This window comes from Leptodactylus fuscus, chromosome 7 (genome assembly GCF_031893055.1).
Source record: "Leptodactylus fuscus isolate aLepFus1 chromosome 7, aLepFus1.hap2, whole genome shotgun sequence".
In the NCBI taxonomy this organism is placed as follows: Eukaryota; Metazoa; Chordata; class Amphibia; order Anura; family Leptodactylidae; genus Leptodactylus; species Leptodactylus fuscus.
In genome coordinates, this window is record NC_134271.1 from 3030511 (window position 1) to 3057381 (window position 26871).

A 26871-nucleotide genomic window follows, 5' to 3' on the forward strand; every position below is an offset into this window, starting at 1 on the left:
TCCTTTCATTCCAGGCCCCTCCCCTTTACCGGACCCCTGGTAGTTGTCAGATTCAGTTGCCACCTTCACACTTATTTACTTGCTGAGCCCAACATCAAACTGGAATAAAATGCAAAAACCCCAAAGGTTTTTTTTAAATATTTTTTATTTCTCATTTTATCAAAACATTTTCCGATCATCGAGCCTTGGATCCACGTCCCTCCCCCCAAAATAGAAAAGCCTTGTCGTGTTGTCATCGTTCTCACTAGCAGGCGAAGGATGTAGACGGCGGCCTCCCCAATCGTAGCTACGCGGGGCGTCACATTAGTGGGCTGTCCCTGCACCCCCTCGGGCACAGGTCGGGGGAGGGGAAGAAGGAGCAGGCGGGGGCGGGGCCTGTTGTCAAACTAATCTGATTATTAACATAATTCCCGATCCAAACATTCCTCACAATGGCGGCAGCCCTGAGAATTTACTAGTCATCTTATGTGTTACATGTAAGTCTGCCCCCCTCCCCCCACACTACTGAGACAGCGGGGGTCAGAGGTCAGGTGAAAGGTCAGATTAAGAGGCAGATTATAATCAAAAAAATAATCTCAATTCTAAGCGTAGTCAGTCCAGTTACTGTAATCATTGTGTATGATCTGTATACACATACACGCACGCTCGTACACACGCACACACCAGAAGTGCAGGAGGGCAGTGCCCAGAAATGTCATCACACACACACACACATACATACACACATACACACATACATACATACATACATACATACATACATACATACAGCGCTCGTGTCCTGGTCTCTTTATGATCACGTTTGGTCCATGGATGTCGTCCACCTTACACCACCTGCTATTTGGGGGAGTCACTGCCCCTTCTTCCCCTAAACGCTTGTTACATCTGAGGTGTTATCGGAGAGAGATGGTGAAATCTGACGCGATGTTGACTCCTGGTTTCCGCACAGTTATTACTGAGGTTTGGGCATTGTAGTCAAAATCCAGCTGCAAATCTGAACCACCTGGGAGGAAAGAAAGAAGAGCGGTAATTAGGGGAGGGGTCACAGCGGCGGCGGATGGAACATCGAACGTCACATCATACAGGCGAAGATAAAATACTTAATAGGTCTTGTACAGATAAGATAAGATAAGGGGCGGCACTTCACTTATTTACCTCCTGCTGCATTAAACCTGAACAATAGAAGTCTATGGAGAGGGGGAGGAGGAAGAGGAGAGACAGTGGCACTACATAGAGACAGACAGACAACGGCACTACATAGAGACAGACAGACAACGGCACTACATAGAGACAGACAGACGGCGGCACTACATAGAGACAGAGACAACGGCACTACATAGAGACAGACAGACGGCGGCACTACATAGAGACAGAGACAACGGCACTACATAGAGACAGACAACGGCACTACATAGAGACAGACAGACGGCGGCACTACATAGAGACAGACAGACGGCGGCACTACATAGAGACAGACAGACGGCGGCACTACATAGAGACAGACAGACGGCGGCACTACATAGAGACAGACAGACGGCGGCACTACATAGAGACAGACAGACGGCGGCACTACATAGAGACAGACAGACAGCGGCACTACATAGAGACAGACAGACAGCGGCACTACATAGAGACAGACAGACAACGGCACTACATAGAGACAGACAGACAGCGGCACTACATAGAGACAGACAACGGCACTACATAGAGACAGACAACGGCACTACATAGAGACAGACAGACAACGGCACTACATAGAGACAGACAGACAGCGGCACTACATAGAGACAGACAACGGCACTACATAGAGACAGACAGACAGCGGCACTACATAGAGACAGACAGACAGCGGCACTACATAGAGACAGACAACGGCACTACATAGAGACAGACAGACAGCGGCACTACATAGAGACAGACAGACAGCGGCACTACATAGAGACAGACAACGGCACTACATAGAGACAGACAGCGGCACTACATAGAGACAGACAGCGGCACTACATAGAGACAGACAGACAGCAGCACTATAGAGACAGACAGACAACGGCACTACATAGAGACAGACAGACAACGGCACTACATAGAGACAGACAGCGGCACTACATAGAGACAGACAGACAGCAGCACTATAGAGACAGACAGACAGCAGCACTATAGAGACAGACAGACAACGGCACTACATAGAGACAGACAACGGCACTACATAGAGACAGACAGACAACGGCACTACATAGAGACAGACAACGGCACTACATAGAGACAGACAGACAACGGCACTACATAGAGACAGACAGCGGCACTACATAGAGACAGACAGCGGCACTACATAGAGACAGACAGACAACGGCACTACATAGAGACAGACAACGGCACTACATAGAGACAGACAGCGGCACTACATAGAGACAGACAGCGGCACTACATAGAGACAGACAGCGGCACTACATAGAGACAGACAGCGGCACTACATAGAGACAGACAGCGGCACTACATAGAGACAGACAGACAACGGCACTACATAGAGACAGACAACGGCACTACATAGAGACAGACAGACAACGGCACTACATAGAGACAGACAGCGGCACTACATAGAGACAGACAGCGGCACTACATAGAGACAGACAGCGGCACTACATAGAGACAGACAGTGGCACTACATAGAGACAGACAGACAGCAGCACTACATAGAGACAGACAGCGGCACTACATAGAGACAGACAGCGGCACTACATAGAGACAGACAGACAACGGCACTACATAGAGACAGACAACGGCACTACATAGAGAGACAGACAACGGCACTACATAGAGACAGACAGCGGCACTACATAGAGACAGACAGCGGCACTACATAGAGACAGACAGTGGCACTACATAGAGACAGACAGACAGCAGCACTATAGAGAGAGGGACAGACAGAGGCACTACATAAAGACAGACAGACAACGGCACTACATAAAGACAGACAGACAGCGGCACTACATAGAGACAGACAGACAACGGCACTACATAGAGACAGACAGCGGCACTACATAGAGACAGACAGACGGCGGCACTACATAGAGACAGACAGACAGCAGCACTATAGAGAGAGGGACAGACAGAGGCACTACATAAAGACAGACAGACAGCAGCACTACATAGAGACAGACAGCGGCACTACATAGAGACAGACAGCGGCACTACATAGAGACAGACAGCGGCACTACATAGAGACAGACAGTGGCACTACATAGAGACAGACAGACAGCAGCACTATAGAGAGAGGGACAGACAGAGGCACTACATAAAGACAGACAGACAACGGCACTACATAGAGACAGACAGACAACGGCACTACATAGAGACAGACAGACAGCAGCACTATAGAGAGAGGGACAGACAGAGGCACTACATAAAGACAGACAGACAGCAGCACTACATAAAGACAGACAGACAACGGCACTACATAGAGACAGACAGACGGCGGCACTACATAGAGACAGACAGACAGAGGCACTACATAAAGACAGACAGACAACGGCACTACATAGAGACAGACAGACAGCGGCACTACATAGAGACAGACAGACAGAGGCACTACATAAAGACAGACAGACAGCGGCACTACATAGAGACAGACAGACAGAGGCACTACATAAAGACAGACAGACAACGGCACTACATAGAGACAGACAGACGGCGGCACTACATAGAGACAGACAGACGGCGGCACTACATAGAGAGACAGACAGACAACGGCACTACATAGAGACAGACAGCGGCACTACATAGAGACAGACAGCGGCACTACATAGAGACAGACAGACGGCGGCACTACATAGAGACAGACAGACAACGGCACTACATAGAGACAGACAACGGCACTACATAGAGACAGACAGCGGCACTACATAAAGACAGACAGACAACGGCACTACATAGAGACAGACAGACGGCGGCACTACATAGAGACAGACAGACGGCGGCACTACATAGAGAGACAGACAGACAACGGCACTACATAGAGACAGACAACGGCACTACATAGAGACAGACAGCGGCACTACATAGAGACAGACAGCGGCACTACATAGAGACAGACAGACGGCGGCACTACATAGAGACAGACAGACAACGGCACTACATAGAGACAGACAACGGCACTACATAGAGACAGACGGCGGCACTACATAGAGACAGACAACGGCACTATAGAGAGAGGGACAGACAGCAGCACTATAGAGACAGACAGCGGCACTACATAAAGACAGACAGACAGCGGCACTATAGAGACAGACAGACAGCAGCACTATAGAGACAGACAGACAACGGCACTACATAGAGACAGACAGACGGCGGCACTACATAGAGACAGACAGCGGCACTACATAGAGACAGACAGACAACGGCACTACATAGGGACAGACAGCGGCACTACATAGAGACAGACAGACGGCGGCACTACATAGAGACAGACAACGGCACTATAGAGAGAGGGACAGACAGCAGCACTATAGAGACAGACAGCGGCACTACATAAAGACAGACAGACAGCGGCACTATAGAGACAGACAGACAGCAGCACTATAGAGACAGACAGACAACGGCACTACATAGAGACAGACAGACGGCGGCACTACATAGAGACAGACAGCGGCACTACATAGAGACAGACAGACGGCGGCACTACATAGAGACAGACAGCGGCACTACATAGAGACAGACAGACGGCGGCACTACATAGAGACAGACAGACAGCAGCACTATAGAGACAGACAGACAGCAGCACTATAGAGAGAGGGACAGACAGCGGCACTACATAGAGAGAGGGACAGACAGAGGCACTACATACAGACACAGGAATCCCTCACAGACACTTTTCTTTCCTGGAGATTATCGCAGTTTCTTCCCTTCGCCTTACTGATTTATGAGAATATAGAAGTGTATTTCTGCATTAGACTCGCCCCCCCATCTATCAGTTATGGGGCGTCTCCCTAAAGGACCCCGGAGATTGTGGCACTCGGCAGATTACAGGGTTTATCCGGGGATTCTTGATGCTTCCCTATATATTTGCCGCACATAGAGCCCTGTTATTTCCGCTGCAGAGGACAGAACTTCCTTACCTTCACCTGCACAACCCCTGATCACATGACCAACAAGGGGACCAGATCGGAGCGGCTGCAGGGAAGACAATGGAGCAAGGCTCCGGCCTCTGCACTAAGGTCATACATGTAATCGCTGACCGGCAAGCACTTACCCGGCTGATGTAAGGTTATTCTGTTCGGCTTTGCAGCACCGATGATCACGACTCTTTCTAACCAACTCGGGGTCTCAAATTTTCCATTAAGATCCAGAGAACTGGGGAAAAAATAAAATATATATACATTAACTGAAACGCTTATAGAGGGGGCTTGTGGGCGATTCCTCAGTGTCCGGCAGCCCATAGACATTAGGAGTATTTCTAGCTGATCATATATAACAAGGCGCTCCTGAAAGCAGAGAGTGGGGGCAACAAGGCTGCAGAGCTCAACTGCCCAATGCTTTTAGTCACAGCAGTACATAAGCATTACCTGGACAAGTGAAGGGCGAAGGAGTACAAAGGGGTTGGGGCTGAGCCCTCACATGGGTGCAGAGGAGGAGTTGGGGCTGAGCCCTCACATGGGTGCAGAGGAGGAGTTGGGGCTGAGCCCTCACATGGGTGCAGAGGAGGAGTTGGGGCTGAGCCCTCACATGGGTGCAGAGGAGGAGTTGGGGCTGAGCCCTCACATGGGTGCAGAGGAGGAGTTGGGGCTGAGCCCTCACATGGGTGCAGAGGAGGAGTTGGGGCTGAGCCCTCACATGGGTGCAGAGGAGGAGTTGGGGCTGAGCCCTCACATGGGTGCAGAGGAGTTGGGACTGAGCCCTCACAGGAGTGCAGAGGAGATGGGGCTGAGCTCTCTCATGGGTGCAGAGGAGATGGGGCTGAGCCCTCACATGGGTGCAGAGGAGGAGTTGGGGCTGAGCCCTCACATGGGTGCAGAGGAGGAGTTGGGGCTAAGCCCTCACATGGGTGCAGAGGAGTTGGGGCTGAGCCCTCACATGGGTGCAGAGGAGTTGGGGCTGAGCTCTCTCATGGGTGCAGAGGAGGAGTTGGGGCTGAGCCCTCACATGGGTGCAGAGGAGGAGTTGGGGCTGAGCCCTCACATGGGTGCAGAGGAGTTGGGACTGAGCCCTCACAGGAGTGCAGAGGAGATGGGGCTGAGCTCTCTCATGGGTGCAGAGGAGATGGGGCTGAGCCCTCACATGGGTGCAGAGGAGTTGGGGCTGAGCCCTCACATGGGTGCAGAGGAGGAGTTGGGGCTAAGCCCTCACATGGGTGCAGAGGAGTTGGGGCTGAGCCCTCACATGGGTGCAGAGGAGTTGGGGCTGAGCTCTCTCATGGGTGCAGAGGAGGAGTTGGGGCTGAGCCCTCACATGGGTGCAGAGGAGATGGGGCTGAGCCCTCACATGGGTGCAGAGGAGTTGGGGCTGAGCCCTCACATGGGTGCAGAGGAGGAGTTGGGGCTGAGCCCTCACATGGGTGTATAGGAGTTGGGGCTGAGCCCTCACATGGGTGTATAGGAGTTGGGGCTGAGCCCTCACATGGGTGTATAGGAGTTGGGGCTGAGCCCTCACATGGGTGTATAGGAGTTGGGGCTGAGCCCTCACATGGGTGCAGCCTCCTTTTTTCTATATTTCAGGCTTTCACATCCTGAATCTCACCTTGACGTTAACTTTCCATGACTAAAGCTGAATTTTCTGTACAAGAACTGGTTTTGCTGGTAGTTGAAGCTATGGCCGTCATCCAAGTACAATTCTCCCTGAGCTTCTCCCTAAAACAGACAAATCTCACATGTAAAGGCGTCATAGGGACGTCCCGGACAATGTCCACACACGGAGTGACCAGAGAAGGACAATCCAGACACCTGACTGACCTGCAGGCTCAGCGCCACGTACAGAGTGAAGGGGTCGTCTCGCATACAGTCTGAGGAACGTCTTGGCCGATCCTTCCGAGGGATTATGGAGCCTCCGCGCTGAAACACTGGAATCTGAGAAAGTCACAAAGAAGAAGAGAAGTTATAGGACAATAAGAAAGCTGAAATATCAGATTGTAAGAATAAACAGCAGGTCATGTCCGGACACTCACCGAGCTCATGGTGACCGGCTGGTAGAACTTCTGAGGAGACTCGTATCTCTTATAGGTGTGGACATCATACCAGACCTGGCGAGAAAGACAAGGGGTCAGCGACAGACTGGAGGAGTCGGGGGAGGGGAGTAACTGTGATAGGTGCCGGGTATACGGATATAGGGATCTATACAAACCTCTCCAGTCCCGGGAAGATAGATCTGCACTCCTCGAGCACTGCTCTCCGTCACAGGGTGCACCAAAAGACCAGGCCCTAGACAATAAGCACAACCATGTTACAGATACTGCCAGGGCTCGCACCAGCTCATATCGATCCTGTAGATAAGCGATTTGTGGGACCGCACTGATCAACAACATGGTCCCAATATCGTCATGTATGAGTCATGTGTGGTCAGACATGTTCACCTCGATGGGACTGGCGGAGGACTACAGCACTTGGCGAGGTTTGTCAGTCCCTATATAACCCACCAGCCTGACAGGGCTCTGTATATAGTACAGACATATAGAAGATGCTCACCTAGTAAATACTGGTCGTCCATTGCAAATGTAGAAGCATCGGAGGGGAACTCGACCCAAAGAGGCCTAAAATATACAAAGCATCAAAGAGTTAATAGCTCGGTCAGGTCTGTGTTGTCAGTACAGACACTTAGTCCCTGACCAGTCCCTGATAGTGGAGAAGTGCCAGATAATTGGGGTCTGACCACCGAGACCCCCAGCGATCACAAAGTCCCAAATGCAGCGCAGTGGCAGCGGCATGAACAACCAGCTCATTCACTTCTATGGGGCTTTCATGACCTCAATATGCAGAGGCCCCATAGAAGTGAATGAAGCGCCGGCCAATCACGGGCGCGGATTTTGTATCCACATGGAGGACTTTTGGGGCCCCGTTCTCCTGATTGTTGGGGCTCCTTCAGTGAAGCGATAGGTTTCTGTAATGACAAAATCCCTTTAAGAGTTTTCCAGGGTCAGAGTATTCATGGCTAGAGATGAGCGAGTACTGTTGGGATCAGCCGATCCGAACAGCACGCTCCATAGAAATGAATGGATGCACCTGGTACTTCCGCTTGGACGTCGGCCGGCCGCTTAACCCCCCCCGGCGTGCCGGCTACGTCCATTCATGTCTATGCGAGCGTGCTGTTCGGATCGGCTGATCCCAACAGTACTCGCTCATCTCTATTCATGGCAGATCCCGAGAACAGGCCAAGTGGGGTCTAAGTCCTGGTCTCCTCCTGCATGTTGTCTATTTAGTCCCCCCCCCCCCCACACCCGATTGTAGGGTCACTTATATTCCCTGAGATCAGGGGAACCACTTTGAGTTTTGGGACCTCCAGCACCAGTTTTCCCTTTCTCTCCCGGTCTGGGCCTTGTCTCACCTCATTACAGGCTCGGCGTCACGGTGTGCGCTATAGAACAGCGTATACCAGTACGGCAGGAGAGCGTATCTTTGCAGCAAGGCCTCCCGTATAAGCTCCTTATTGGCTTCGCCATGTAGCCAAGGTTCACGACGAGGGGTGTCCAAGTGAGCGTGTGCGCGGAAGAAAGGCTGATAGGCTCCGGCCTGGTACCAGCGGACGAGCAGCTCAGGATCCGGGTTCTTGAAGAATCCTCCAACATCCGCTGTGAGAGTCAAGGAAAGAGATCTTAGAAGGATTGTCCCGAAATACAAGGAGAATCCACCAACGTGGTGAGCGCCCTGAACACTAGGAAAGCCCTGCCCTGTCTCTTGTTGGTGCATACATGGATTAGGGGGCACAAGGACAGTTTGAGGGGTGGTCGGACATTAGCGCTGTACCCCAACAGTAACAAGTGTAGACAAACCTCCACAGAACGAGATCCCGACTAAGGCCAGACTCAGGCACATGGGGAGCGAGATTTTTAGGTGTTCCCACTCGGCAGCATTATCGCCCGTCCATACGGCACCTGCAGAGAATAGCAGAGCATTATACTAGAACTACCGCAGGTCCCGGAGTCCTGACAAGCAGCGCCATTACTCGTACCGTAACGCTGAGATCCCGCAAAGAAGGCTCGAGTCAAGACGAACGGCCTCTCCTTCCCCCCAGAGCGATGAACCAAACCCTCGGCCGTGGCTCGGTGCTGCAAACAGGCAAAGGGTCAGCAGGAACACAAGCAAAAATCTGAGACTAAGACCTTGTCCTAGGATTTAAGGATTAAGTGTCTGCTCGATGGGCATCCAAACACTGGGGCTCACGAGGGCGGGGGGTCCTGGGCGAGTGACCATTGCACCATGTGTGACCACTGCCCATGGACTTCCATGCACAGGGCGGTCTGTACCTTTACTAAGCCCCCAGGTCCTCGTACTCACCACATAGAGCCCGTACAGGTTGTGCACATCCCGGTGCTCCCAGCCCCCCCAGTGCACGGCATCTTTGTGCATCGTCACTTCTGGCCCATTGAATACTGACGGTTCGTTCATGTCGTTCCAAACAAACAGATTGTCCAAAGATCCCTGAGGAGGCAGGAACGTAACGATCAGCACAGAAAGGGGGGAAGAATTAGGAAGAGTAAGGAGCAGCGCGGCCCATTACCTCGTACTGGTCATAGGAGAACATGCTGGACCACCAGGCTCGCATATCCGGATTCGTGAAGTCGGGATAGGCCGCGGAGCCTGCAAGGAAACAGCAAACCCCAAGTTACTCAGTTTATTTCGGACATACCTGTGACTACACCCGTCCTCACCACTATAGTCCGCCATTATTGATTGCACCTACCTGGCCAGCACCAGCCCTCATAGTCGCCTCCATCTTTGTTTTTAACATAGTAATTGCGCGATCGGATCTCGCTGTGAATCCGATAACTGCTATCGATTTTTATGTGAGGGTCCACAATCGCCACCATCTGCCAAACAACAAAAGTTATTATAAGACGTCCCGCTGTCACATGACAACTAGATTAACCCCTTCCAGCCACGCACCTGTATTCTATGGGGCGATACGTACTTTGGGTTTACCGCCAGGACTCCAATGTATATGGCAGCGGAGACTCAGTGGCGATGGCAACAGTTCAGCTCCTGAGCGGTCGCCATGTTTAAATACCCGATATCCACCGTAACCGTATGGAAGATGTCGGGAGGGGATTAAGCCATGTGACCAGCCTTACCCCGTGTGACCAGCCTTACCCCGTGTGACCAGCCTTACCCCGTGTGACCAGCCTTACCCCGTGTGACCAGCCTTACCCCGTGTGACCAGCCTTACCCCGTGTGACCAGCCTTACCCCGTGTGACCAGCCTTACCCCGTGTGACCAGCCTTACCCCGTGTGACCAGCCTTACCCCGTGTGACCAGCCTTACCCCGTGTGACCAGCCTTACCCCGTGTGACCAGCCTTACCCCATGTGACCAGCCTTACCCCATGTGACCAGCCTTACCCCATGTGACCAGTCCTACACCATATGACCAGTCGGTGACCTATTCACTCTACCTAGTGAGCACAGGCCACAAAACAGCTCACTGCCGTATACAAGGGCCTGTGATAATGTATGGGGGGGGGGGGAAGGGGGGCAGAGAGGTGGATATCTATTAATAACGCAGCTAGTACGGGTTGTGCACAGAGCCCAGGTAAAAGTTGCGCTCGGCCATGTTTACTGCACAGCCTCAGACTGGTATGAGATCAGGGACCACAGAGTCCTATGTAATGACGGATTATTCGGACCGATCGTGCGGTAAAGTTCGGCCTCGCTCACCTTCCTCCTCTTCTCTTTCAGTCCAGTCAGCATATTTTTGGGGGTGGGGAACTTGTGAGGGTCCCAGGTGAAATATCTCTTCCCATCGGCATGCTCGATATCTAACCAGATGACATCATAAGGCAGATCGTGCTCATCAAAGCCGGCGTCCACATTGCGCACGTCCTCCTCGTCATTGTAGTTCCATCGGCACTGGTGGTATCCCAGCGAGAAGTATGGTGGCAGGGCCTGGGTCCCTGAATAATGAGGGAGAAGAGGTTTAGTAAAGACGGACAACACCCTCAGTCTCCTGCACTGGACATGCATCCGGGTCCAATATCTCATCATCCCCAACGTAGATGTGTAACATGCATGCTCGGCTGTCTGTTCTAAAGGGGGAGGGCAGGGCAGCTAAAATGAATCCTGTTACCTGGCAGAAGTAACATCTCCCCTGACATGGGCTGCAAGGCTGAATACAGGGATTTATCTGGGCACCTGGTTGTGAGCACGAGGCTTTACAGGAAAGACTTCTGGTACTGCAGCCAGTATACCACACAATGCACACAGCACCCCGGTATACAGAGCCCGGTACTGCAGCTAGTATACCACACAATGCACACAGCACCCTGGTATACAGAGCCCGGTACTGCAGCTAGTATACCACACAATGCACACAGCACCCTGGTATACAGAGCCTGGTACTGCAGCCAGTATACCACACAATGCACACAGCACCCTGGTATACAGAGCCTGGTACTGCAGCTAGTATACCACACAATGCACACAGCACCCCGGTATACAGAGCCTGGTACTGCAGCTAGTATACCACACAATGCACACAGCACCCTGGTATACAGAGCCCGGTACTGCAGCTAGTATACCACACAATGCACACAGCACCCTGGTATACAGAGCCTGGTACTGCAGCTAGTATACCACACAATGCACACAGCACCCCGGTATACAGAGCCTGGTACTGCAGCTAGTATACCACACAATGCACACAGCACCCTGGTATACAGAGCCTGGTACTGCAGCTAGTATACCACACAATGCACACAGCACCCCGGTATACAGAGCCTGGTACTGCAGCTAGTATACCACACAATGCACACAGCACCCTGGTATACAGAGCCTGGTACTGCAGCTAGTATACCACACAATGCACACAGCACCCTGGTATACAGAGCCCGGTACTGCAGCTAGTATACCACACAATGCACACAGCACCCTGGTATACAGCTAGTATATCACACTATGCACACAGCTCAGGGTTCTGGACGGCCCTTCACACATTACTATTGCAGGATGTAGCGTCTAGAATTTCTTAGGTGTATATAGAATACCTGTGAGGAGGGCGTACTGCTTAAAGACCTCGCTAGGTGAAGGCCCGAGAAGAACAAAGACGTCAATGATTCCACTCTCCGACATCCAGCGCACATCGGTCTGCGGCGTCTCATCTCCCCCCTGCATGTACTGCAGCATCTTACCAAGAAGAGTCTGTCATGTGTACAAGGAACAAGGACATTAGAAGCAGCCATTCCTCATCATCCGGATATCGCGCCATAACCCAGGGGTAGGGAACCTTCGGCTCTCCAGCTGCTGTGAAACTCCAACTCCCAGCATGCTCCATTCACTTCCATGGGAGTTCCAAGAACAGCAGAGCAAGTATGCATACTGGGAGATGTAGTTTTGCAACAGTTGGAGAGCCGTACGTTCCCTATCCCTGCCATAACCCAGTAATCTTACCTTGCCGGCGGTGTTCGAGCTGATGTCTACCCACGTCTCTGCAGCATTCAGCCAAAAAATACCCAAAGTGCGCTGAACATTGTGAGCGAGCATTAGGGGGACGGCGCCATATAACGCCATGGTGTTGTACAGCTCATACTGAAAGACGTCCAGGTTATAGAGCCGATATGGATCCGTGCTCCTGCAACATACAAAACCGGCACTTATCAATATCATCACAGATCACCCCCAGAGGGGTCACCTGCCCTGAAGAACCCTTCACTAACTGTAGGGTCACACCAGAAGAATGGAAACACAGATACAACCTGATCCATTAAATGAAGAGTCTGACGGACTCTCTGACTAGAATGGGGATCGCTGGGAGTCCATTTATGTATTTTTGGCTGGTGATTTTTGACAGACAGTGTGACAGAGTGTCCAAACAGACACAGGCCTTAAAGGGGTCCCCTCACATCCCATAACAATCACAGTGTTATATATGGCGGGAAAGCTGACAGTGCACTGATAAGCTCCGTCAGTATCTGCCCTGGTTGCAGAGATATTGCTGGTGTACGTACCTACAATGTCAGAGGGACCTACAGCTCAGCGTCATCCATGGGGGGGGGGAGGGGGAGAAAGTATCCGGATGTGCAAGGTGCACACGACAATAAATAATACCGCCAGTGCAGTAAGGATGACACTAGTCAGTAATAAATTACGATGAACAACCATTTTCCTTTCTAATTGCCTATATCTGGTGGATCTCGGGCTCAGGAACATTCACAAGGATCTGCCGGAGTCTCCTGGACACCCTTTATATGGGCAGACACCTAATAAGAAGATCTAACATATGTGCAGACGTTCTCACTCTGTGGTCCGTAGTCTCAGGTTGTCGGCGTGTTCTGGAATCCCATAGACGTGCTCAAATCCCGGCAGAGAGAAATCCAGACCCACCGAAGAAGGACCTGCAGGAAAAGTGCAAGACAAGGGGTCAGATGTAAGAATTAACCCCAACATGTCCAAGTCAGTCCCGTTATACTGAGCGACACCTGGAAGGAGCAGACAAAGCCTGAAGACCCGGTAACCTCATGTCCTGCAACTGCAGGCGGCTACCAAAGAGTCTCCCCAATATCCCACAATGCAAATGTACCAAGACTAGGACTCTACAGCAGATCAGGGTAAGTGCCTGCACGGCGAGATGTGACCACTAAAAGATTATCATCCAGTTTATGGGATGTGTCACGGTCACAAAATCTAACCTTTTCCTTGCACTGCTGAAACATCACATGGAACACAACTAAGGCATCGAGAGTTAAAGGGGTTCTCCAGGACTGACCTACTGAGCTCCGATATCACATCTATGGGTCGAACGTCCAGGTTACGGCTCAGCCCTATTGATTTGAATGGGACTGAGCTGCGATATGAGAAGTGGAGCTCAGTATCTTGGCCTTGGAGAACTCCTTTATGCAGGAATCTCCTCCTAGCTATGGCTGAGAACGTCTTATGGGCGCCCTTATGTCCCACCGCAGCCCAGACCATAAGCCTTACCATGAGGTTTGGTGTCCGTGTGAGTTTTAAAGGTTTCTTCCCACATTCCCGGCTCGTCCTCTTCTTCCTGGTAGACAAGAAAATGGAGGTAAAAGTCACCACAGAGACTCGTCAGGGCCGCTCACCGTCTGTCACTTATTAAAGGGATATTCTGTCTACAAATAAATACTTCTGCTTTGTGGCTTTAAATGGTAAGGGAGGACGACTTACCTGAAGATGGACAAGGCGCAGATCAGAGGTGCGGCCCAATCCCCTCCCTCTTTGCTGTGTAATCCAAGCCCTCCCCTCTATATCCACCCCGCCCCCCATGCTGTAGATTTGGGTCCAGAGACGGAGTGTCAGCACAGACATGGCAGAGGGGGATGTATTGAGGTCACAGTACCAATCCAACCACTAGGGCGGCGCTCAGCCCAGCGACAGGGCACAGCTGGCCACGACCACATTATAGGACCCAGGAATGTGCGGGTTTATTTTGTTCCCCCCCCCAATCTCACCTTTTTACTTTCTTCTTCTTTTGCCACTTCCTCCTCTCCTTGGTTTTCATTGTCACCTCCAGCGGGTTCCTCCGTCTTGTCCGAGTCACTAGAAGCCGAACAAAGACGAGGGGTGAGGAGTGACGCTTCCAGGAGGATGGGATATATAGAAACAGAGGCAAGGTAGAGAGGAGGGAAAGGATTAGAAGATGGACGGGAGCCATGAAGGGGTCTGAGATCTAAGACTACACAAAGCCACCACAGATGTCTGCTCCTATGTCACTACTGCCGTCACCTGAGACGTCTACAACAATGTCCTCCTGCCGCTCCAACGCTATAAGGGGCTCACACGGGCTCGGGAAGTAAATCTGGAACTACCACAATCCACAAAAACTGCAAAAGCCAAGACAACGCTGCGAGTGTGAACACTGCCCTTACTACAGACAGGCCAAGCAGAGAAGAGAACGTCAGCCAAGAAGAGCTAAAGGGGTTAACCATAGGAGAGGTGACGAATATTAGATCTGCGAGGGTCCAACGTCCCCTCAGACGGGCGGTCGCTGTCTTATGCTCTGCGCGGTCCTGAGCTGGAGCAGAAAACGTACTGACAATGTGGGGGATAGAGGAAAAACCCAAATGCATCGAAATCAGCGGAGCCTATCGGGGGATGAAGTGAGATGGACTTGGTGGAGGGGCCAAGAGGTCCTCTAATGTAGGGGAGGGGCAGAAAGATCGCAACGCCAGGTACAGATTCTGATCAGGTGACTGAATTGCAACCAGCCTGGAGACCCGAGGTACAGGCTACGTATATAAGAACATAAAGTCCCTGGATAACCCCCTATAAAGTGTCAGCATAGTCTGCGGCAGGGGCAGTATATAGTATACAGCTGGCTAGGTTCACACTTGCATTGGGCTCTGTTGTTTGGCTTCACAGGGGAACCCCAACTGATGGAGAGCCCGTCCGCTAAAACAGTGGCTACCCATGGACGCCATAGACTCTATGTGGGACTTCTCTCCGATTCCTTGGCGGAGCCGACGTGACATCATTGGCTGCAGCAACCCCTTCAACATGACACGAGCACTGCACCCACGTTGCATATGGCAGTGGTCAGGTTCAGTGCAGGAACATATGGGAGGATGAAGGCAAGTACTAATGCATTTTTATTTTCTAACCTTTCCTTGCTGCCTGCATTAAAGGGCATGATCTCAGACAACCCCTTTAAGACTTGTTCCAGCTTTGTTTCAGAACTTCTAGGTTTATACAGAAAGTGAACAAGACAAATCTCTCAAACCCTCCCCCCCTTCTCTCGAGCCTCCTATTAGTCCCAGGAGCTGAGCCATGTCCTCATTGTCCTGTGTCTGACTGCAGCAGGAGCCTCTCCCCTTTCCCCAGCACTAAGCCCTGCCCCCGGGTCACCCACCAGTCAAACATAACACTCCAGCACACGATTAACCCCGCGGTTTCTGTTTGCAGATAGACATACAGTACAAGCCGCTAGATTTCCCGTTCCTTTTCCTCTTCCAGTTCTAGGTGTAGTGTCCCTTTAAGTCTAATGATCCTAAACCCAAGCTCAGGTCGGTCAGTGTGTCGGAGTCAGTTTGCAAGCGGGATCAATGATTACCTAGAGAAAAGATTCTTCACCTTATGCCACATGTTACCGACAGCGCTACTAACTTTAGCCGAGAGACTGGGAGGTGATGGGGAAGGAGAGGAGAGGGCAGAAAGAAAAGGGGATGGGGCACAGAGCAAAAAAGAAAGAAAAACACATTTCAGTTGCAATTCCCAGGTAAAAAGGCCAAATCACCATCCCAAAACTTCATTAGGTTTAGTACGATGATCTCTAGTGAATGTCAGGCCCACAATTACACCCCAATCACACATGAGCCCCTCCACTAAGCAGAGACCCCCCCCAATATTACTCACGTGTCTTTCCTTTCTCTGAGTTGCTCAAAGTAAAGCAAACCCCGGGAGTTTACACTCAGGACCAAATCGCGCCCTGCCAGGATATCCAATCGGAAAGGCGACCCGGTCACTAGAAGTTTGTGCTCGTCGCTGCCCAAGGACAATTCCAGGGTGTTCTCGTCCTGTCCGGTGACCTGCAGACTGTCAGAATAGCCATGAGTACGCACATAGAGACGAGAGGAGGAAGGAACAAGGGCCGGCCGCCGCTGTGGGGTCACTTACTTTTCAGGGGCAGGAGTCTCAACCAGCACATCTGGGACCTCATAACGGGGTTTTAGAGGTTTGAGCTCATTGATCTTAATGCGAGTCATATTTCCGTAGAGTCCGAAGACTTCCAGAAGGAGAGAGACCTAAGAAAGAGATTCCCGAATATAAGTATTACAATCATCAGAACGTCTATTGTAATCCTATATAACATCTATTGTAATCCTATATAACGTCTATTGTAACCCCAATAGTCTGGGGTCAGCTCGGACATGGAGCTAAGCTGTGACATCATCTGTTGTCAGTCGTGGACGCTGTGACTGTATGAGGTGTTATCTTCTATTGTAATACTACTGTCTGCCCGGCTGTGATGTGTCCGTCTCATTAGAATCCCCCCGTGTACACCTCTCACCCAAATACTCATCGCCCGGACTGACGGCGACTTGACCGCGCTTACCTGGGTCTTGTCATTTATAAGCTGGATCTCAAGCTTGTCTGCAACGAGTTTTGCGCTTCCCAGCAGAGCCCGATACGGAGAAGATCCCGGCTCCAGTTTGCGCTGACGTCTAGGAGCAAGTGACAATTACTGACAGATCTGATGGCCAGACAAGGCACGGATGAAACACGTATACAAAAACACGTATACAAAACACGTATACAAACGTATACAAACGTATACAAACGTATACAACGTAAACGTATACACGTACAACGTAAACGTATACACGTATACAAACTGCAACCGCAAACCGTGCAACCGCAAACCATTGCGATCAATGAGGGGAGCAAATCAATAAATCATACAGCAAGCGAATAAAAATGGCCGCCCCCTCCTCTGCTGAAGATACGAGAGGGTAAAGTGGTCGCTCCCGTAACTTCTGCAAAACGCCATTCACGTAACCAGAGCGGACGGCGATCGCTGGGAGGGGAGACAGTGAGGGGGCTCTTCATCCTCAGGAGCCCCTGGAGGGCTTGGAAAGGATATATTATATATACTCTGACTATGACAGCCGTCCGTATACACAAGTCTGAACTGACCAATTACACAAATTATTAATCAGATCATTTAATAACCCAACGCCATTGTTTCCATGATTACAATAACGGAGGTAATAACCTTCTCTGTTACCGGCGGTCGCTCTCCCCGCCGTGCGGTTTCAGCCTTTGGTTTCGTCACACTTGTCCTGAGGGCGAAGTTCTTCAGTTTGTGGTTATTTCTCACGTTTCAGTGAACAGGAAATGCAAATTACAGTTACACACAACAGGAGAGGCCTGCAGATCAGTCAGGGGCCATTGGATCACGAGAAGCGGCAACTTGGGCAAGTATATGATCTATATGGGCAAGCAGAGCTCGGCTCCAGCGGTAACAATAGGGATGACTGGAGTGAGAACATCTGATGGAGGGGATATTGGGCCCCCGTTCTTATCATCAGGGGCCCCCAAACTGACTGCAAGTGAACACCTATTGTGGTAACGTATAGACTCGGTCCCTTCCATGGAGGGGTCGTATGTTCTCCTGGGCCGGGTCCACGTGGCACCGTAGTGGGTGCTGTCCTTGTCCATTTGCACACTCTTTAGCTATACACCTATATACTTACACCTATAGTATACGGATCCACACGGACTAGGAATACTTGGGTCACTCACCTGCAGAATGAGCTCTGTTCACATGTCTTGAAGTTGCTCCTATCGACGCTCAGGCCAGGAGAAAAACAGACCGAGAACACGAGAGCAAGCCCAAGGAGCCTACAGGGGGGGAAAAGACATGAGACACCCCAAATATCAGCCAGACAAGCCCTACAGCCCCCCCGCAGTCACCATCCACCACTATATGTAGAGGCTTTATCTACAAGACATGACAGTGATGTACAGAAGACACAACCCAAGTCCTGAGCATGCAATAAGCCTGCAAGGAATGCTGGGAGATTCCAGCTCTGGACACAAAGTCTAAGCAATGGCCGGGAACAAAACTCCTCAAGTGTTTACTCAGAAGACTGTAAACTGCAAAATGGTGCACAAAGGTGACGGCACTCCCGAAAGGAGCGGAAAGGGAGCGCGGCGGACAAGAGGGCGGAGCTAGAAACTGACATGTGTTAGTGACTGGACCGTGCGCCCTGCAGGGAAATACATGAGCAAAATAGAGATATAACATGCAGATGGACAACATTCATCACCTACCGATGCATGATCATTAGGGGAGGGGGGGCCGCCAAAGACTAGAATGAAGCTTCCAGGTCCCCCAATCTAACATCATCATGGTCAGTTAAAGGAGAAGCGCATGCACATTGCAGCTGTACTGAAAGGCTACAGGGCTCAGGAGGGGGCGGGGGAGGGGTCGCCTGTCTATTCCAGAGACCAGCTTAACCTCATTCCACTTACATGTCACTAAGGGGATATTCAGACAATGCAGTTATTGGTTTCCTAGATTGTCCCAAAATGTTTAAGCAGAAAATGAAACAATTTTGCAAGTTACTGTCATATAAGGAAATAATACCTAAAATATTGTGTGCCCCCGCTGCTTCATGGCAACAAGCCAAGTCACCTGGTGCCACAGTCACAGCCCCACAGGTCCCCTATGGTGCAGATGTGAACGGAGGTGTAGAGAACAGTAAGAAACTCCTCAATGTGTATCATGTGACCAGGTCATCTGTGGGGGTCCGACACCAGGGACCCCCACATATCACATGAATGAAGATGCCGCCATGTTTGAGTGAGCTGCAGCCTCTGATTAGTATTGCAGCTCAGAGACATTGACCTGAATGGGACTGAGCTGTCGCTGCCCTATGTGACTGGTGATCGCCGGGGGCCCAGGGGTCGATCCCCTGCCAGTCACAGACTATGGGATAGTTCCTCAATATCAAAGTCCCAGAGAATCTCCCAGGCCCTACAGGAGCCATAAGAGTGACGCCATCCCTGCAGGAGCGGCGCGGCGGGATACGGGGTTAGTACAGAACCTTCTTATCACATGAGGACATCTCTGAGCCCAATTCACATGAATGACGTTCAGAATGAACCTGCTGTGTAAGACTTCACTCTAAGCCTCAATTCACACAACACAGGCGATTACGCTCACAATTCCTGTCCTGTGCGGGCTCTTGTGATCGGATATATAGATGTCTGCAGACTCTGAGTGGTTTTGTAGTGCTGATGTGTATTAGCACCCTGTGCACACAAGGGGACGGCGATTTCAGGTTACTGACAGGTTAATACCTAAATAAACTGAAGTTTTCCATTGTAATGAGTGAGAGTGACGACTGGAGACCGGACGCTGTCCTGGGGAGGGGTAGGCGAGTCTCATAGATGCTCCCCTATAGTGATCTGCACAGCACCTTCTGCCCTATAAGGGAGCCTTCACACGGAGTAAACACGCGTGTAATTTTGCAATTTTACACGTGTATTTTTACACGTGTAAAAAAAATATTGAAGTCATTGGGAGTCTTATTTTTACATGTGTATTTTGCAAAACACGTGTGTTTACTCCGTGTGAGGGCTCCCTAACACTGACTGCAGAGAGGACGTATAGGCCCGGCCCAGGGTGGAGATGAAACGGTTAAGCTATATCTATACGATCCATAGGTAATGTATATGGAGGACCGACCCACAGGATATTAGGACCCCTATATATACGGCAGGGTCTACGAGTTGCCCCCACCACATACACAGGTGTCACCCACGGGGGATTCGGACTCTTCCCCAATGGAGAGAATGCGACACTTGAATTTTAATAAGTCCAATCACTTGGCTCATAGGCCGCAGCATCTCTACCCTCTCCACAGGGGAGAAATGCTGCGGAATCCACCTGAAGAAAGGGCAGCCCGCAGCATGGCGCTCATGTAAAGAAGCAGCCTGGCAGTCTCCATAGACCACCATTATGACGTGGACTATGCGCCATAATCCACCCCCTCTGTGCCCGTGTGAACGGGCCCTAAAACTCCTCATCACCCATAACCATCACTATCAAGAACTCGCTGCAGGGATGAGGTCGGAGCCCGGACAAAAGACTGCACCAGGGCCACCAGACTTAAGTTACAGCACAGGCTCTCCAATATCTACTGATTGGCCCAGCTGAGCGTGCGCGTGTGACTATAGGCAAACTGGAAGGCAAAGCTGACTGACACACACACACACACACACACACACACACACACACTTGGCCGCCAGCCCTCTCCTCTGTGTGTGGCCTTCCTCAGGAGTCCAGTGGGCGGGCCTACTCAGTGCCAGCCTCCCCTGTATAGAGACAGAAGCCAGCTAGGACCGCCCACTGGACTCCTAAACAGAGCTGACAATCTATAACATGCTGAGTTTTATCTATAGATCACTCTGCTCCTCCAGTATAACATACCGGAGAGGGCTGCAGGTGTATAGTGACCCCTTCCCCAAATACACAGGACAAGTCCCTGGACTGCAGCAGTAATGTCTAAGTCCCACAGACTGCGGAGGGCAGCGACTGGCTGATGATGTCATCACCATAGCAATGACATCAGAGTGCAGGTGTGAGCCAGCCGTCAGTATGTGGCCCTGTGATATAGCCGGGGCCCCTATGGCGGAGCACACACGTATATGGCCTGATGCTACACCATGTCTGCACTGCCTGGTTATACGAGCAGTGCAGTCACTGGAGACTATCCTCCACACGGGGCTCATCCCTCAGATCAGCTCACTGCTACACCGCGGCGGCTGAATGACGGATACCCGACAACATCCGACTACAGAGCGGCCGTGTGCGCGCAGCTGCAGTGAGGGAGCCCCGGCCATACATCCGGGTACAGTCACACTGCGCCCCCCACCCGCCCCCAATCTATAGGCGCCATCTCCATCCTCACTAGGCCCGCTCTCACCTCCGCGCCACCGCCATCTTGGATCCGCTCTGACCTCCGACCTCCCCCGGTAGCCGGCTCTCTGACAGAGGCCACGCCCAGCGCAACGACGTCACCACAGGTTCTATCGCGCTGTCAGGGACACGTCAAGGCACGCCATTGGCCAGAACAGGCTCAGGGGGAGGCCACACCCACAGCAGCAGGGAACGTGACGTCATTGCCCGGCAGCGACAACAACGAATGTGGAGGAGGAAGTGGTGTCACGTGACCGGGAAGACGGGGGCGGGAAAGGGGGGAGACAATGGGGGGAGGGGCGTCATAAGTGCCAGCAGACAGAGCGCCCCCTTATAGAAAGTACGAGCAGAGCGCCCCCTTATAGACAGTAGCAGCAGCAGAGCGCCCCCTTATAGACAGCGCCAGCAGAGCGCCCCCTTATAGACAGTACGAGCAGAGCGCCCCCTTATAGACAGTGCCAGCAGAGCGCCCCCTTATAGACAGTAGCAGCAGCAGAGCGCCCCCTTATAGACAGCGCCGGCAGAGCGCCCCCTTATAGACAGCGCCGGCAGAGCGCCCCCTTATAGACAGCGCCAGCAGAGCGCCCCCTTATAGACAGCGCCGGCAGAGCGCCCCCTTATAGACAGTACCGGCAGAGCGCCCCCTTATACAGTGCCAGCAGAGCGCCCCCTTATAGACAATGCCAGCAGAGCGCCCCCTTATAGACAATGCCAGCAGAGCGCCCCCTTATAGACAGCGCCAGCAGAGCGCCCCCTTATAGACAGCGCCAGCAGAGCGCCCCCTTATAGACAGCGCCAGCAGAGCGCCCCCTTATAGACAGCGCCAGCAGAGCGCCCCCTTATAGACAGTGCCAGCAGAGCGCCCCCTTATACAGTGCCAGCAGAGCGCCCCCTTATAGACAGCGCCAGCAGAGCGCCCCCTTTATAGACAGTACCAGCAGAGCGCCCCCTTATAGACAGTGCCAGCAGAGCGCCCCCTTATACAGTGCCAGCAGAGCGCCCCCTTATAGACAGCGCCAGCAGAGCGCCCCCTTTATAGACAGTGCCAGCAGAGCGCCCCCTTATAGACAGTGCCGGCAGAGCGCCCCCTTATACAGTGCCAGCAGAGCGCCCCCTTATAGACAATGCCAGCAGAGCGCCCCCTTATAGACAATGCCAGCAGAGCGCCCCCTTATAGACAGTGCCAGCAGAGCGCCCCCTTATAGACAGCGCCAGCAGAGCGCCCCCTTATAGACAGCGCCAGCAGAGCGCCCCCTTATAGACAGCGCCGGCAGAGCGCCCCCTTATAGACAGCGCCGGCAGAGCGCCCCCTTATAGACAGCGCCAGAAGAGCGCCCCCTTTATAGACAGTGCCAGCAGAGCGCCCCCTTTATAGACAGTACCAGCAGAGCGCCCCCTTATAGACAGTGCCAGCAGAGCGCCCCCTTATAGACAGTGCCTGCAGAGCGCCCCCTTATAGACAGTGCCAGCAGAGCGCCCCCTTTATAGACAGTACCAGCAGAGCGCCCCCTTATAGACAGTGCCAGCAGAGCGCCCCCTTATAGACAGTGCCTGCAGAGCGCCCCCTTATAGACAGTGCCAGCAGAGCGCCCCCTTATAGACAGTGCCAGCAGAGCGCCCCCTTATAGACAGTGCCTGCAGAGCGCCCCCTTATAGACAGTGCCAGCAGAGCGCCCCCATATAGACAGTGTCAGAAGAGCGCCCCCTTATAGACAGGGCCTGCAGAGCGCCCCCTTATAGACAGTGCCAGCAGAGCGCCCCCTTATAGACAGTGCCTGCAGAGCGCCCCCTTATAGACAGTGCCAGCAGAGCGCCCCCTTATAGACAGTGCCTGCAGAGCGCCCCCTTATAGACAGCGCCAGACGAGCGCCCCCTTTATAGACAGTGCCAGCAGAGCGCCCCCTTTATAGACAGTACCAGCAGAGCGCCCCCTTATAGACAGTGCCAGCAGAGCGCCCCCTTATAGACAGTGCCAGCAGAGCGCCCCCTTATAGACAGTGCCAGCAGAGCGCCCCCTTTATAGACAGTACCAGCAGAGCGCCCCCTTATAGACAGCGCCAGCAGAGCGCCCCCTTATAGACAGCGCCAGCAGAGCGCCCCCTTATACAGTGCCAGCAGAGCGCCCCCTTATAGACAGCGCCAGCAGAGCGCCCCCAGTGCGCCCCCTTATAGACAGTGCCGGCAGAGCGCCCCCTTATAGACAGTAGCAGCAGCAGAGCGCCCCCTTATAGACAGTGCCAGCAGAGCGCCCCCTTATAGACAGTGCCAGCAGAGCGCCCCCTTATAGACAGTGCCAGCAGAGCGCCCCCTTATAGACAGTGCCAGCAGAGCGCCCCCTTATAGACAGTGCCTGCAGAGCGCCCCCTTTATAGACAGTCCAGCAGAGCGCCCCCTTATAGAGAGCGCCAGCAGAGCGCCCCCTTATAGACAATGCCAGCAGAGCGCCCTCTTATAGACAGCGCCAGCAGAGCGCCCCCTTATAGACAGCGCCAGCAGAGCGCCCCCTTATAGACAGTGCCAGCAGAGCGCCCCCTTATAGACAGCACCAGCAGAGCGCCCCCTTATAGACAATGCCAGCAGAGCGCCCCCTTATACAGTGCCAGCAGAGCGCCCCCTTATAGACAGCGCCAGCAGAGCGCCCCCTTATAGACAGCGCCAGAAGAGCGCCCCCTTATAGACAGCGCCAGAAGAGCGCCCCCTTATAGACAGCGCCAGCAGAGCGCCCCCTTATAGACAGCGCCAGCAGAGCGCCCCCTTATAGACAGTGCCAGCAGAGCGCCCCCTTATAGACAGTGCCAGCAGAGCGCCCCCTTTATAGACAGTACCAGCAGAGCGCCCCCTTATAGACAGTGCCAGCAGAGCGCCCCCTTATAGACAGTGCCTGCAGAGCGCCCCCTTATAGACAGTGCCAGCAGAGCGCCCCCTTATAGACAGTGCCAGCAGAGCGCCCCCTTATAGACAGTGCCAGCAGAGCGCCCCCTTATAGACAGTGCCTGCAGAGCGCCCCCTTATAGACAGTGCCAGCAGAGCGCCCCCTTATAGACAGTGCCTGCAGAGCGCCACCTTATAGACAGTGCCTGCAGAGCGCCCCCTTATAGACAGTGTCAGCAGAGCGCCCCCTTTATAGACAGTGCCAGCAGAGCGCCCCCTTATAGACAGCACCAGCAGAGCGCCCCCTTATAGACAGCGCCAGCAGAGCGCCCCCTTATACAGTGCCAGCAGAGCGCCCCCTTATAGACAGCGCCAGCAGAGCGCCCCCAGTGCGCCCCCTTATAGACAGTGCCGGCAGAGCGCCCCCTTATAGACAGTAGCAGCAGCAGAGCGCCCCCTTATAGACAGTGCCAGCAGAGCGCCCCCTTATAGACAGCGCCAGCAGAGCGCCCCCTTATAGACAGCGCCAGCAGAGCGCCCCCTTATAGACAGCGCCAGCAGAGCGCCCCCTTATACAGTGCCAGCAGAGCGCCCCCTTATAGACAGCGCCAGCAGAGCACCCCCTTATAGACAGTGCCAGCAGAGCGCCCCCTTTATAGACAGTACCAGCAGAGCGCCCCCTTAGACAGTGCCAGCAGAGCGCCCCCTTATAGACAGCGCCAGCAGAGCGCCCCCTTATAGACAGTGCCAGCAGAGCGCCCCCTTATAGACAGTGCCAGCAGAGCGCCCCCTTTATAGACAGTACCAGCAGAGCGCCCCCTTATAGACAGTGCCAGCAGAGCGCCCCCTTATAGACAGTGCCAGCAGAGCGCCCCCTTATAGACAGTGCCAGCAGAGCGCCCCCTTTATAGACAGTGCCAGCAGAGCGCCCCCTTATAGACAGTGCCAGCAGAGCGCCCCCTTATAGACAGTGCCAGCAGAGCGCCCCCTTTATAGACAGCGCCGGCAGAGCGCCCCCTTATAGACAGCGCCGGCAGAGCGCCCCCTTATAGACAGCGCCGGCAGAGCACCCCCTTTATAGACAGTACCAGCAGAGCGCCCCCTTATAGACAGTGCCAGCAGAGCGCCCCCTTATAGACAGTGCCAGCAGAGCGCCCCCTTATAGACAGTGCCAGCAGAGCGCCCCCTTATAGACAGTGCCAGCAGAGCGCCCCCTTATAGACAGTGCCTGCAGAGCGCCCCCTTATAGATAGTGCCAGCAGAGCGCCCCCTTTATAGACAGTACCAGCAGAGCGCCCCTTATAGACAGTGCCAGCAGAGCGCCCCCTTATAGACAGTGCCTGCAGAGCGCCCCCTTATAGACAGTGCCAGCAGAGCGCCCCCTTATAGACAGTGCCAGCAGAGCGCCCCCTTATAGACAGTGCCAGCAGAGCGCCCCCTTATAGACAGTGCCAGCAGAGCGCCCCCTTATAGACAGTGCCTGCAGAGCGCCCCCTTATAGACAGTGCCAGCAGAGCGCCCCCTTATAGACAGTGCCAGCAGAGCGCCCCCTTTATAGACAGTACCAGCAGAGCGCCCCCTTATACAGTGCCAGCAGAGCGCCCCCTTATAGACAGTGCCAGAAGAGCGCCCCCTTATAGACAGTGCCAGCAGAGCGCCCCCTTATAGACAGTGCCAGCAGAGCGCCCCCTTATAGACAGTGCCAGAAGAGCGCCCCCTTATAGACAGTGCCAGCAGAGCGCCCCCTTATAGACAGCCCCAGCAGAGTGCCCCTTTATACAGTGCCAGCAGAGCGCCCCCTTATAGACAGTGTCTGCAGAGCGCCCCCTTATAGACAGTGCCAGCAGAGCGCCCCCTTTATAGACAGTCCAGCAGAGCGCCCCTTTATAGAGCGCCAGCAGAGCGCCCCCTTATAGACAATGCCAGCAGAGCGCCCCCTTATAGACAGTGCCAGCAGAGCGCCTCCTTATAGACAGTACCAGCAGAGCGCCCCCTTATAGACAGTGCCTGCAGAGCGCCCCCTTATAGACAGTGCCAGCAGAGCGCCCCCTTATAGACAGTACCAGCAGAGCGCCCCCTTATAGACAGTGCCAGCAGAGCGCCCCCTTTATAGACAGTACCAGCAGAGCGCCCCCTTATACAGTGCCAGCAGAGCGCCCCCTTATAGACAGTGCCAGAAGAGCGCCCCCTTATAGACAGTGCCAGAAGAGCGCCCCCTTATAGACAGTGCCAGCAGAGCGCCCCCTTATAGACAGTGCCAGCAGAGCGCCCCCTTATAGACAGTGCCAGCAGAGCGCCCCCTTATAGACAGTGCCAGAAGAGCACCCCCTTATAGACAGTGCCAGCAGAGCGCCCCCTTATAGACAGCCCCAGCAGAGTGCCCCTTTATACAGTGCCAGCAGAGCGCCCCCTTATAGACAGTGTCT

The 26871-nt window shown here is 53.2% G+C and overlaps 1 protein-coding gene across 2 annotated transcripts; it reads right to left on the reverse strand.

The window, feature by feature from the left end:
- Positions 1–395: 395 nt before the first annotated feature.
- Positions 396–21679, reverse strand: GANAB (glucosidase II alpha subunit). Of its 2 annotated transcripts, XM_075280798.1 has the most exons (25): positions 21582–21678; positions 18391–18489; positions 17201–17309; positions 16762–16889; positions 16501–16680; positions 16199–16264; positions 14601–14688; positions 14107–14173; positions 13427–13523; positions 12580–12760; positions 12177–12330; positions 10852–11087; positions 9883–10009; positions 9700–9779; positions 9477–9620; positions 9151–9247; positions 8972–9073; positions 8527–8770; positions 7671–7735; positions 7330–7406; positions 7154–7228; positions 6942–7055; positions 6730–6839; positions 5246–5346; positions 396–1003 (listed from the first exon to the last, which is right to left on the reverse strand). In XM_075280798.1, exons 1-25 carry the CDS (start codon positions 21596–21598, stop codon positions 894–896), a joined length of 2868 nt encoding a protein of 955 aa, XP_075136899.1. In that variant the 5' UTR covers positions 21599–21678; the 3' UTR covers positions 396–893. The 2 variants fall into 2 exon arrangements, with proteins under 2 accessions (XP_075136899.1, XP_075136898.1); XM_075280797.1 differs by lacking the exon at positions 16199–16264 and having other exon boundaries at positions 21582–21679.
- Between the last annotated feature and the right edge of the window lie 5192 nt (positions 21680–26871).

Excerpts from the sequence above, each read along its gene's own strand:
- GANAB (XM_075280798.1), bottom strand. Across the intron at positions 12,761-13,426 it reads CTGAGACTACGGACCACAGA|GAGCACGGATCCATATCGGC; the intron begins GTGAGAACGTCT and ends TGTATGTTGCAG. Across the intron at positions 6,840-6,941 it reads ACGTGGCGCTGAGCCTGCAG|GGAGAAGCTCAGGGAGAATT; the intron begins GTCAGTCAGGTG and ends TGTCTGTTTTAG.